We start from the raw sequence: 12289 nt of genomic DNA, 5'->3' as shown, positions 1-12289 counted from the left end.
TTGAGGGCAGTGGGAGGCCTGTGGAGGATTTTGATCAGGGGAGAGAGACTGTCAGTCCACTCTGGCTACTGAAGAGAGAATGGACTAGAGGGAGGGAGACCAACTTATTAGGCCAGTAGGGTTTCGAGGGAAAGTAGTATCAGGTCTAAGGTAGTAGCAGTGCAGATAGAGAGTGGGGAGCTGCTGTCTGGAGGTTCTCAGGTGTGGGGGGATGCTCAGTGGGAGACAGGAGATGTTGTAGGGGCATTGAAAGGGCAGGGTCCTGTCTGATAGGACCAGCAAGTGGTGACAGGCTCTGCAGACAATTCCAGACTGGCAGAGTCCAGAGCCTCCTTTATAGGGCAGTCAATGGAAAAGCAAAGCAAATAGAAGGGTTGCAGACCTTTGTGTCATCCCCCATTCTGTGAGCCAGTTGCCCTCATGCCTACTCCATAGTAGAGCCAGTTAGGTCCTCAAATTGCCTCTCCTCCAGAGAGGCCATAGGTGTAGTTCAATGAACTTAAGCTTTGAAATAACCCAACCAAACCCTGGACCCCTTCTCGCCCCCCCTTGTGACTTGTTGGTCACTTGCCCCTCTGAGCTCCCTTTCCCCTTCTCTAAAATGAGAATTATACTACCGCCTACTTCGTGGCTTTAATATCCATAACACTAACCACAGCCGTGGCTGTGCTTACCGAAGGCCTCCCATGTACGGTGCCTGTGCAAGCAGTTTACAAATCATCACTAGCAGTGTTCTGCAGATAAGAAAATGGAGTCTCAGAGATGGTAAATGACTTGCTTAATAATTATATAAAAACTTCAGAGCCTACTGGGCCCCGGGGGTGCCCAGTCAGGCGAGTTCGCACCGTGCTCCCTGCAAGGCTAAGCCCTTCCTACTCTCTCTGAACCTTAGCTGTCACTCCCTACCCTGACGGTCCCCTTGGACCTTTCCTCTCCTAGGGGACTCCCCCATCTACTCTCTCTCCTCTCTCCACTGTATCAGTACCTCCTCTCTCTCTGTAGGTTCCTTCCCATCAGTATTTAAAGGTTGCAGGTCTTTTGCATCTTTAGAAAAAAAAAAAGAAGGAAACAAATGTAAAGCCGCTTTCCAACCCTCATCCCTTCCAGCTGCCATCTTTTCTTTACTTCCCAGTCACAGTCAATTTTCTATAATAGTCACCTGCACTCTCATCACCACTTCTCATCTAACTAACTCCTCGAGCTTTTTTGGTCTGGCTTCCGCTCCTGCCACACCACTGCTCTTCACAAGCCTCCTAACGACACTATGTGAACTGTTTAGTGGCAGGTGCTTTGTAATCAAACAGGCCTGGGTTCACATCTCAGATGTGCCACTCATAGGCTGTGTGACCCTGGGCCAGCAGCTTGATCTCTCTGAGCCTGTACACTGGGGATAATAATGACAAAGTACCAAATGAGATAATGTGTGTGCAGGACTTGGCACAGAGTAGGTGCTTGATGAAGGATTGTTTTAATTGCACACGAATGTTTCTGTGGCAGGGACTTAGCTGTGACTGGGATCTCTGGCCACAAGCAGATGCTCTGAAAGGTCATTTCTCATGGTTATCACCCCTTCCTGGAGCTGTTCATTAGCCTGACTAATCAAAAATGGATCTGCTGTAGGGATTAATGAGAAGTTTCTATCTCTCAATGAAGGCTGGGTTTCTCTGGCCTTGTGACCCTGAGTGGCAGGATTCATAGGGACGGGTCCTCCTTTTTGACCCTGGTGTGACACCAAGGAGAAGTGGACATGGTGTGTGCAGCGTCTGAGCCCCCTCCTTTTTCCCCCTCCTTCAGCCACCACCTCCCTGTGGACACCTTGGGGAGCCATCCGGCCTCTCAGAAGGCAGTAACCCAAGTTAGTGGGGGCAGGGGTGGGGAGGGGCAGATTTACAGGAAAGCATTCACCTGGGAAGATGTCCAGAGCTACTTAGGAGCTGGAATGTCTAGGCCTAGGGGACTGCTGGTATGTGGGGGCTGAGAGAGAGGAGGAGTCTGGCTTGAGTCATGGGGTAGATGGAGGTGCCATCACTGAGATGGAGCCCAGTGGGGGCAGGATAAGTCTGGGGGAGATGCTGGGGCTCTTCTGGGAAGTTCTCCAACATACCTTTGTCCTAAAGCTTGGAATTGATGGGGGGATGGGAGACAGAAGAGTACAGCAGTTAAAGCGTGGACTCCTGACTCAGAACGCCAGGGTTCAAATCTTTGTTCTGCTGCTTAACCAGCTGCATCATGTTGGGCATATCCCTAACCTCTCTGTACCTTGATTTTCTTCTCTAATAAACAGAAATAATAACAGCACCCACCTGTATGTTTGAAAGAGTTAATCAGTGTCAGTTAAGCTCTTTGAATAGTGCCTGGCACTTCGTAAGCACAGTAAAAGGGTTATGCACTATTATTATGATTATTACTTCCTCAGTAGGTCTTGTCCCCCATCCCGTGACTCCTGCCTGACGTGCTGGCCATTTCTGTGACCATGCCATGGTTACTGGACCCCCATGATCTCGATGTCTCCATCTCTTCCAGGCAAACCTGTCTTTGTTAAGGTCCCTGAGGACCAGACGGGGCTTTCGGGAGGTGTGGCCTCCTTTGTGTGCCAAGCCACAGGGGAACCCAAGCCACGCATCACATGGATGAAAAAGGGGAAGAAAGTCAGCTCTCAGCGCTTTGAGGTATGTCCTCTGGCAGGGAGGGGCAGGTGGGCGTCAGGGTTCTGCTTGCTCTGGGATCTGGTCTTTCGTTCTCCCTCCTTGTGTCCCTCCCCATGGGCCTTTGGAGGCAGGAGGACCACTGACCCTGAGCAGGCCCCTGTGGTCCAGGCAGGCTGTGACCACGTATGTGTCTGTTCGCTGGCAGGTAATCGAGTTTGATGACGGGGCAGGGTCAGTGCTGCGGATCCAGCCTTTGCGGGTACAGCGAGATGAAGCCATCTATGAGTGCACGGCCACCAACAGTTTGGGAGAGATCAACACTAGCGCCAAGCTCTCGGTGCTCGAAGGTATGTGACAAGAGATGGACATGGCATAGTGGGGGGTAGACTGTGCATTTGGCAGCAAGGAGATCTGGCCATCCTGAGGTCAGCAATGGTCTGAAGACAGTTGGGTCACTGAACCTGGCTTGGGTTCCTTGGCTGGGCTGAGGTTGTCTGAGTACATGGCATTTTTGTATTCTCCCGAGCTAGGTCATTGTTTGGGTGGGGTCTGGGATCTGACTTAAGGTGTGCTGCTGCACCTAGGTATTCCTTGGGTTATGTGGCTGTGGCTATGGCAGTGGATCTGGTTTTCATGTGGAGCCTGGCTGTAGGCTTCAGGCAGGTCGGTTCCCTGTTGCCCCTCTGACGGAGGGCCCTCGGCTGGGGCCTGTGGTTTGTGTGGATTTTCATGGCCTGCCTCAGTTGGTAGCTTCTCCTTCATCACAAACACTCCTTGATGCTGCTTTGAAGTTCAGAGAGTCACTGACTAGGACCTTGCCCCTCAAGACCTTCAGTCCCCAGTGAGTCCTATGTTAGGGTCAGCCCAGGAGTTTGAGGGAGCACAGAGGGGTAGGGAGCTGTGGTCCTGAAAACAAGTGGGAGTTGGTGAGAAGGACAGCTAGGCAAAAGGAGTGTGTGCCAAGGCCCAGGGGCAAGAGAGGATCAAGCCTTCAGGGAACTCTGAGTTGTTCCCATTGTCACGGGGGCAGAGGTGAGAACTCAGAAGTGAGGAGGACAATTCCGCATGAGCCTGCAGAGGGTGGAGGATAGATCACATAGGACCAAGCTGAGAAGTGAACACTTTGGGGACATAGGAAGTGAGGGACACATGATCAGACCCCAGCCATGATGGATTCATAAGTCTGAATATATGTGTGCTTATTTAAAAAAAAAAAATAGCATTGATTGTTTCTTTATTTTTAAAAAAATCCTAATAGTGATACCTGTTCGCTATCAAAATTTTGAAAAGTATAGGACAGTACCCCAAGGAGAATAAAAATTGCCCATAATCCTACCTTTATTATTAACATTTGGTTATTTCCTTATAGTCCATGTTCTACATATACATATATATGTAACAAAAATGGAATTACATCAGCCCAATGATTTATAACCTGCTCTTTTTTTTTTTTAGCTTATAGTGGACATCGTCATGCCATTAAATATTCTTTTACATCTTTGTTTTTAATGGCTGTGATTAAACTCTCATGTGGAAGTATCCCAATTTATTTAGCTGTTTCCTCATTGTTGGCATACATATAATTCCCAGTTTTTTCTTTTATAAATAAGGTGCTGTACATATCCTTGAACATAAATGTATTCATCTTCCAATTATTTCCTTCTTTTAAATTCATAGAAGTGGAATTGCTGGGTCAAAGGGCATGTATTTTTAAGCCTTTCGTTATTTCCAAAACACAGTTTGAGTTTACATTCCTGCTAGCAGGGCAGAGGGGACCACTTTTCGGCACATCCTCACCAGCAGTGGGAATTATCATTAAAAAAAAATCTTTGCCAAATTAGTAGTCACAAAATGGCATCTCAATTTAATTTGCATTTCTTTGATTAAAAGAACAGTTGAACATCTTTTCACATTGGCCAATTTTACACTATGACTTTATGTGTTCACACACACATCAATTCACTAACTCTTGCTTCTGTATCTCATGCATGTGACAGTGGGTTCTGTAGCCCTTTGCTGGACCCTCCAGCACAGAGGGGGCGGCCGTGGGGGACAGTGGTTGAGAGCCTGGTTCCACCGCTCACTCACCATCTGACCTTCAGCAAGTAACCGCCTTTGAGCCTCATTTGCTCCATCCATAAACAGGGATGTATACCTCCCTTCCAAGCTGCTTTGAAGGATTAAATGCTAAGTGTTCAAGCTCTTTGTAGGATTCTAGCATGAATGGTAGCTGATGTCAGACTGGAAGCCATGCATCCTGAAGTCTGGATATGTGAGCTGGCAACACTTAGCTTCCTTGCTGCCTGGCATTAGCTGGGTGGTCCAGGTCCTACCATCCACTCCCACAGGGGCACTTAATGAGGCCAGAAGTCAGCCCCTGGGCTAAGGTCACTGATTGCCAAGTGCCCTCAGGCTCCTCGCTGCCACTCCTGACCTCAGTTTTCCCACTTGTGACCTGGAGGCAAGTATTTTAGCTCTGTCCTCCTCCTGCAGGCATCTGCCCCACCCTGGCGTTTGGGAAGGGCCAGAGCTGTAATCCTCTCAGGCTCTCAGATTGGGGAAAGAGGTCACCTTGTTAGTGTTAAAAGAGAACACCTCCCCAAAGCTCCTAGCTCCCAGGTCTGTCCCTGGCACTCTCCTCCTCCCACCACTGCCCTAGGAAGCTTTATCCTTTAAAGGATTGAGGAGGGTGACGATGGTCTTTCGGGGACCTGGGGTGAGGGTGATTCAGACTTGCAGTGGGTATCTCAGTGGAGGGTCCTTCTTGGATGAAGGCGTCTCTGGCAAGTGTCTGGGGGTATTTCTGTGCTTCTAGGGTGTGGGAGAGTATGAGGGCGGGTCCCTGCCTTACCCAGGTTCCCAGGATGAGGGTGGAACCGTGGGCCTGAATGAATTCCTCTCACTCCTGAGACACAGCACCCAGAAGACGAAATGCTGACTTACAGTGTTGCCTGTGTAACCTTGACTGGCTTTGGGCTTGGCAGAATGGAGTGGAGCAGAGGCCTTATAGGTGCCAGAGGACAGGGCCAGAGGGAAGCTGCCCAGATGGTCACCACCCCTGCCCTGCTCCACCCTCCTAGGAAGGCCAGAAAGGCCAGGGATGGGTAGAGGAACAGGGCGAAAGGATGATTTGACTGAAACTCTTGGGTGGGGCTGGAGGGAGACCTGTTCCTGGGAAGCCACAACAGGGTCTGAGGGGTGGTGAGAGGAGGAAGCTGGCTTTGGAGTCCCTTACCCATGTCAACACTCTGTACATACCCCCCAAAACACAAGAGTGTATGCCCGTGCTCACACTCACCACACACTGAGTGAGCTCTTTGGAAAAGTGGCAGAGTGGTTACCCCGCAGCTGTGTGGATCAGGGGAGGGATTGATGCCCTCACAGAAGGGAACCCAGGGCCGGCATGTCCTGTGCCCTTGCCTTGTGACGTGCCGGGCGCCACTTTGCTCACCCAGGCAGCCTCTGCCAGCACATGCTCACTTCTTCTGCACCTCAACCTTTGCACCCTGTGGCCCTAGTGGGTCCTCGGCTGGCAGGTGATGCCCAGCCCTCTGCCTCGCTCCTCCAGCTAGGCTTGGGTACGTGATGGGGGTGCCCGGCACAGCTGGCATGGAGTGAGCCCAGCCAGGCTCTGACGAGCACGGGGCCCCGCCACCCGGCGTTCCTGTCTGAGTGGTAATTGAAGCCATTAGCGCGCCAGCCTCTCCCTCGCTGGGTAATGGCAGGAAAAGCTCTTCTCGCTCCGCACTCTTGAGGCGGCGGCTGAATCACTCCCCCTCCAACCCGCCCGCCGCCGCCACTGAGACAGGGAATCTGACATTTTCCCTCTTGAGGGAGGGGGAATGATGGGGGAGGGGAGGCAGGCCTTGATTCTCGGCCTTTCCCTCTGGGAGGTAGTAGGGGGTGAGGGTCTTGGAGCTCCATCTGGAGGCTGTGGATTCCCCTGGAGAGGTGGGTTCCAGGCCAGGCAGGACTGAGGTCGGAACAGCCCCAGGAAGAGGCCAGGCAGCCAGAGGCATGGACAGGGTCCTGGAGAATTTGGGTAGGTTCTTCAAGGGGCAAGAAGGAGGAAGAGAAAAGAGTCAGGGAGCAGGGATGGGCTGTCCCTGAGTTTGTACTAGAGGATTGGCTCCCAGTAACAGGAGGCAGCATTTACCTTGTGTTCAGTGGATACAGCAGATAATGTGTGCTCCATTTGGTGTGGGTTCTGTATGTGCAGCGTGCAAGGCAGTTTGTGTGAAGCATGTGGTGTGGTAGATGCAGCAGGCAGTATGTGTGATGTGTGGTATGGCATATACAGCAGGTGGTATGTTCAGCAGGTGGTGTGTGCCTTACAGGCTGTGTGTGCAGCAGGGGGTTGTAGGCAGTGCTTGTGAATGTGTATGTGTATGTATGGTGCAGTAATGTACAGCAGGTGGTACGTACCTTGTGGACTGTGTGTGCAGCCAGGGGGTGGGTGCACCAGGTAGTCTGTGCTTAAAATGTGGTGTCAGTCTGACACTGGTGGGAGATCAGATATGCCAAGTCTGGCTCATTGCCTCTGGGACCCCACAGGATCCCTGCTTGGAACTGCTGGTCATAGGGACTGCTGGACAGAGATGGAGGTGGAACAACGAGTAGTTGGGCTGAGCTATTCCCAGATAATCCTGGCAGTGGCCTTCTAGCAGTACCCTTGCAGCCAGGCTAGGAGCGAGGGTGAACCAAGTAGGGATCCAGCATCAGATCTTACAGCCCTCTCCTTCCCCTTCCCCACCAAACCCAGAGTCCCTTTGACCTATTCCTGCCTGGTCTCAATGTCCACTAACTGACCAGGACCCCACCACCCATGCCACATGACCCAGGAATCCAGGTGTCCACAAGGAATACCTGGTTCTGCATATCTTGTGACAGGCTCTGGGAGGGGCTTTCAGCCTGTGAGATGCTGGTGGGGGCCAGGGAGGGCAGTCACTGCTGGGCCTATGCCCTTGGGTTCTCAGTGGCTTTGCCCCTCCTGGCTTGGAGACTTGTGGGATGATAAAGGTCCTCTTAAGACCACTCACCCCAGTGCCTTTGGGACATGAGGCCTGATGAGCAGAGTCTGATTCTGTCCTGAGGCATTCTGGGCTGGACTTGGAGCAGAGCCAGCTCAGGAGCTTATGTTTACAGAGTAGGTGGGTGTTTTTCTGGGGAGTCAGCTCTCCCTGCTCCACCTCTCATCTCTGCTCTTGGCCACCTCAAGGTGGAATGACTTGGCTCTGCCTGGGCCTAGGCCTGACTTTGGGGTGAGGAGAGTTTGGTTTAAGAGCTACTATAAGCAGAAGATGGCTTTCCAAGTGACACGATGTGACGCCTTCTCATTGCCTGCATATGTATCTGGGTAACAGGCAGGTTTCACAGGAGCTGAGCCTGTCACTTCCCAGTTTTGCACTACAGAAGATATACAAAGGATTCCAGGGCCTAGAACCCAGGCCAGCTCTACCTTTCCCTGGCATCTGAGTCATGACCCACATACATCTGGTCCAGTGACTGTGGTCTCTGTGTGACCCACCCCTCCACCCCCTGGGACCACAAGAACACTCAGGACCAGGCAGGCATGACGTTCTGCAACCACTTCCTGGAGGGTTCTGGGCCCCAGGGCTGGCATCGGGAGAGATGTCAGGTAGGTGGGTACTGCTAGGAGGGCCTTGATGGTCAGACCCTGGGTATCTTGGCATCTAGCATTCCTCCGTTTTTTCTGATCCACCTTCAAGGGCCCAAACAGACGGCCCTCCTGAGGCGCGAACAGTTAGTCCGAGATACCAGACACCTCCCTTGTGCCCAGCCTGGCCTCCTACCCCTGGATTCTCAGGTACTTACAAAGCCCTACTGTGTGCATGACCTGGCATTCTCTCCTCCCCCCCACCCCACCCACTTCTAGTCCCAGCCTCTTGCCCACTGTTGCCAGTGGCTTGGGCAACCAGTGCTCTCATCCATTGACCAAGTTGGAGCTTTTAAAAATGCCTCCCACGTGTGCATAGTCTCTGTCCTTCATAAGGTGCCCCTACTCCCTGACGGTCAGGCTAAAGAACATGAGTTTTATCCTCGGGGCATTCAGGAGCATTGGAAGGCTTTTAATCAGGGAATGTCAGATTTATGTTTCAAAAAGGTCCCTGTGGTTGCAGAGTTGGGGGAGGGGGAGCTGGCACACAAGACCAATGAGGAGGTTGTTGCAGTCCAAGCGAGGGGTGGCAGTGGTTCCAACCCTGTCTGTGGATAGAAGAGTAAAGGAGATGGATTATAGGCTGTTGGGAAAGAGCAGTGGACTACTGGCTACTTGTGAGATGGGGGAGGCAGGAGATTCTGGGCTACTGGCTCCTGCGCCAGGCAGATGGTACCATTTTCTAAGATGTACATATAGTAGGAAGGCCAGGTCTGTGGGGAAAAGTTGGTATGCTCTGTTAGAAATTTGTTGAGTCAACTGAGTTCAGGCATCCAGGGGAGGTGTTGAGGATGCCTCACACAGAATCACCTGACTCTCTGGAGGGACATCAGGGTATTCTGAAGGTTGAGAAATGAAATCTCTGGGAGCCAGAGCCAAAAGCAGAGAAAGAGGGGCCAGGATGGAGCCCCAGAAAGCATTTCTTGATGTTGGAAAGAGAAGTTGGTGAGGAAATGCCTGGAAGGTAGGAGGGAAACCCGACAGTGGGTGGTCATGGGGGCCCAGAGAAAAAGAATCTTTAGGGAGAGGCCAGAGGTCAGGAGGGAGGGGTGCTGCCAAGGGCTAGGCCAGCCTAGTGCTGAGAAGTGTTCTTTGGAGTTAGCTCCATGGAATCATTATTGACCTTGGAGAGTGCACTGTTGAGAAGCTATGGGGCTGGCAGCCGGGTGGGCTGCAGGGAGCCAAAGGAGTGAGTGGGAGGCTGTCAGTGGTCTGGAGTGACTGAAAGCCAGGCTCACCTCCAGGGGGTTAATGGATCAAAAGAATCTCCCTGGAGTTGGGGGAACCCCAGGAGGAGGGTCCAGTTTGGCCCCAGAAGCCAAAACATGGGTAGAGTATACCCCAGGGGTTGGCCCTGGTGCGTGGGTGGATGTGGCAAGGAGGCCTCACCAACCAGGGTGAGTAGGACAGTGTGGGGTGCCAGGGAAGCCGTAGGTGGGGAGCATAGCAAGAGGGGGAGACCACAGCTGCTCTGGGCTCTCGCTCTCAGCTCTTACTGCCGACAGGCCCCAAACAGCTCAGATTCAAAAACAAAACAGGCTTTTAAGATGCCAAGTTTGATGAAATCTGAGTGCTGGAAGAGGTGGGAGTTTTCTCTTAGAAAAACAGCTGAAAATCGAGACTGAAAGCTGTGAAGGGAGACGGGCCCAAGGCTCCCCAGGCCCCCCTTACTGCGTGGAAGCCCAGGGGCGGGGTTGAGTTCTTGGGGCAAGTGTGGGAGCTTGCAGGCCTGGGGAAGCCTTCTGACCTGCCAGTGGGTATTTGGTGCTGACCCTGAGGATGGAGGCTACCCCAGGGACAGGGCCTGAGCTAGCCTTGCCTTTCTTGGAAACACAAGGGCTGGGGAGTGGGCAGTCCTGCCACCCATGAGGTTCCTTCATGTGTCTCTACACAGCTTTACGTTTACCTGTGCCTCTGTCTCTGCTTGCGTGTCCAGGTGCATGTGTCTCAACACGTGTGTGTCTCTGGCTCTACATGTCTGCACATGTGCTTTTTCATATCTCAGTGTGCACATACCCCTGGATCTGCCTGCATGCGTCTGTCTCCACAGGTGCTTGTCACTGCAGGTGCCCCTCCCCAGGCACATGTAGGTTTCTATTTTTGCACCTGTCTCTTTCTCCATGTGTCACAGCCAGGGGCTGTGCATGTTTCTAGGTGTTTTGTGTTCAGAGGATAAAACCAGGCCGGATACTCACACATGGGAAGTGGTCTGCCTTACAGATGGTACCACCCCAAGGAGCCTGTGCTTGTGTGATTCGTTTTGCAGTGGGTGGGTGTGTGCCTGTATGTGCATAGAGACGCCATGAAGCTGGGTATAAACATGGGTGAAGAGGTCGTGCTGACAGACGGTGCTGCCCACCCAGAGACCCTGCAAGGCGTCTCCATCTGTCTGCTCCTCTGGTGCAGCCTCCTCCCTCTGGCCCAGACTCCGCCTCAGGCATCCCAGGCTCAGCTGGACAAAGAGACCTGTGTGTGCTTTGTAGGGGGCCTCAGCAACCTCCCTCCCCCAGTCATTTCCTTGGTCTGAGCTGATCCCCTGTCCCTTCTACCCCCACTGTAGCCTCATCCATCAGGACCCCAGCACATGCACCAGCTCCAGCCAGACTTTTCTCCCCTCTGTCTTCTAATTCCTCCCAGCTTTGGCTCTGACTATTCCCCCTGCCCCAGCCCCCTCCCCCCCCACCATAAAGCTCTTCCTGCCTCCCACACGTCAGTTCTTCCTACTCTTGAATCTTCCTCTTCCTCTAGGAAGCCACTAAGGTAGCAGGGAAGCAATAGAGTCAGACTGATCCACCTTCACCACTGCTGTGGATCCTTGGCCAAGCTCCCACCCCACCCCACTCCGCCTTCTGAGCGCTCCTTTACCCCTCCCTGGCCCATACCCTTGTCATTTTTCTCTGTCCAGTGTGGGGGGCAGCAAGCTTTCTCCGGGGGAGGGGAGGAAGCTCCTGCTGCAGTGTCTAAAGACTAGTACAGTTCCACGCAGGAGCCATTCACGCACATGCACCCACCACAGGTACACACAGATATGTGCTGGCAAACCGGCATGCAGGCTGTGTCTGTACATGGACAGAATCCACAAACAGATGTGGAAACCGGGGTTCCCCAGTACCCTTATATGGACTTCACTTTCTATCTGGAGAATCAGCAGGGCATGAAGGAACCCCGGGCCCTCAGGGAACGACACTGCGGATCCCTGGCTGCGGAGGCAGATGTAGGGAGTTCCCGGCACTGTGTTGGGTGCATCGAGGGGCCACCACTGAACATCGGTAGAGCCCTGAGAAAGCCTAAGAGGGAAGGTTCCCCCAGAGCTGGGGAGCAGGGTCCTGGAAGGGGCCGTGGCGGCTCCACCCAGGCCCGGGCGGGAGGGGTGGGACCTTCTTGGTCTGCGGGCTCCCGCGGATACATGCAGCGCTCAGCCACCGCGCCAGCCTCTCTGCGTTGCCATGGTTACCGGGTGGCCTGGAGGAGGGAGGGGCTCTTCTTCCCCTCCCTCTCCTGCAGCCCCTACGCCCGCAGGACTTGTTTTGATGGGACTTAACGTGACCCATACCTTCGGTGTTGGAACGTGGGTGCCTGTCCGGGGGTGTCCACGTGTGGGCACATTGGGATTCATTTTGCAATAAATGAAGACGTCGTGGTGTGTGTGCAGGGGGTCCATGATAGAGCCGATTAGTCCGCTGAAGCCAGTGTGGAGTTGGTGGAGCGGCTGAGTGAAGGCGCACCCAGGATGTTTGACGCAGCCAGCCAGAGACAGCCCTCACCTCCGCCCACCTGGCCCTGCCTGAGCCCTCCCAGAGCCCTTTGGGGGCCAGGTCAGGCATGGGTGATTCATATTGGGTCTGGGGTTTCATCAGTGGTGTCATCCCACTCTCACCTCGGATCTAGCTGTGTGACCTTGGACAGGTTTCTAGATCTCTCTAAGCTTCCAATTGTTCGTATACCTCCTGGTAAAGAGTAAATC

At 53.1% G+C, this 12289-nt stretch overlaps 1 protein-coding gene across 4 annotated transcripts in view; it reads left to right on the top strand.

The window, feature by feature from the left end:
- Positions 1-12289, top strand: part of PTPRF (protein tyrosine phosphatase receptor type F) — an 86494-nt gene that overhangs the window by 20064 nt on the left and 54141 nt on the right. For all 4 annotated transcript variants that reach the window (XM_077149959.1, XM_077149958.1, XM_077149957.1 and 1 more), the window contains exons 4-5: positions 2524-2669; positions 2854-2995. In XM_077149959.1, coding sequence (XP_077006074.1) covers positions 2524-2669; positions 2854-2995 — 288 coding nt within the window. The remainder of the gene's footprint in view (positions 1-2523; positions 2670-2853; positions 2996-12289) is intronic.

Source organism: Tamandua tetradactyla, chromosome 2, assembly GCF_023851605.1.
Source record: "Tamandua tetradactyla isolate mTamTet1 chromosome 2, mTamTet1.pri, whole genome shotgun sequence".
In the NCBI taxonomy this organism is placed as follows: domain Eukaryota; kingdom Metazoa; phylum Chordata; class Mammalia; order Pilosa; family Myrmecophagidae; genus Tamandua; species Tamandua tetradactyla.
This window is presented reverse-complemented; position numbering and strand designations above follow the sequence as displayed.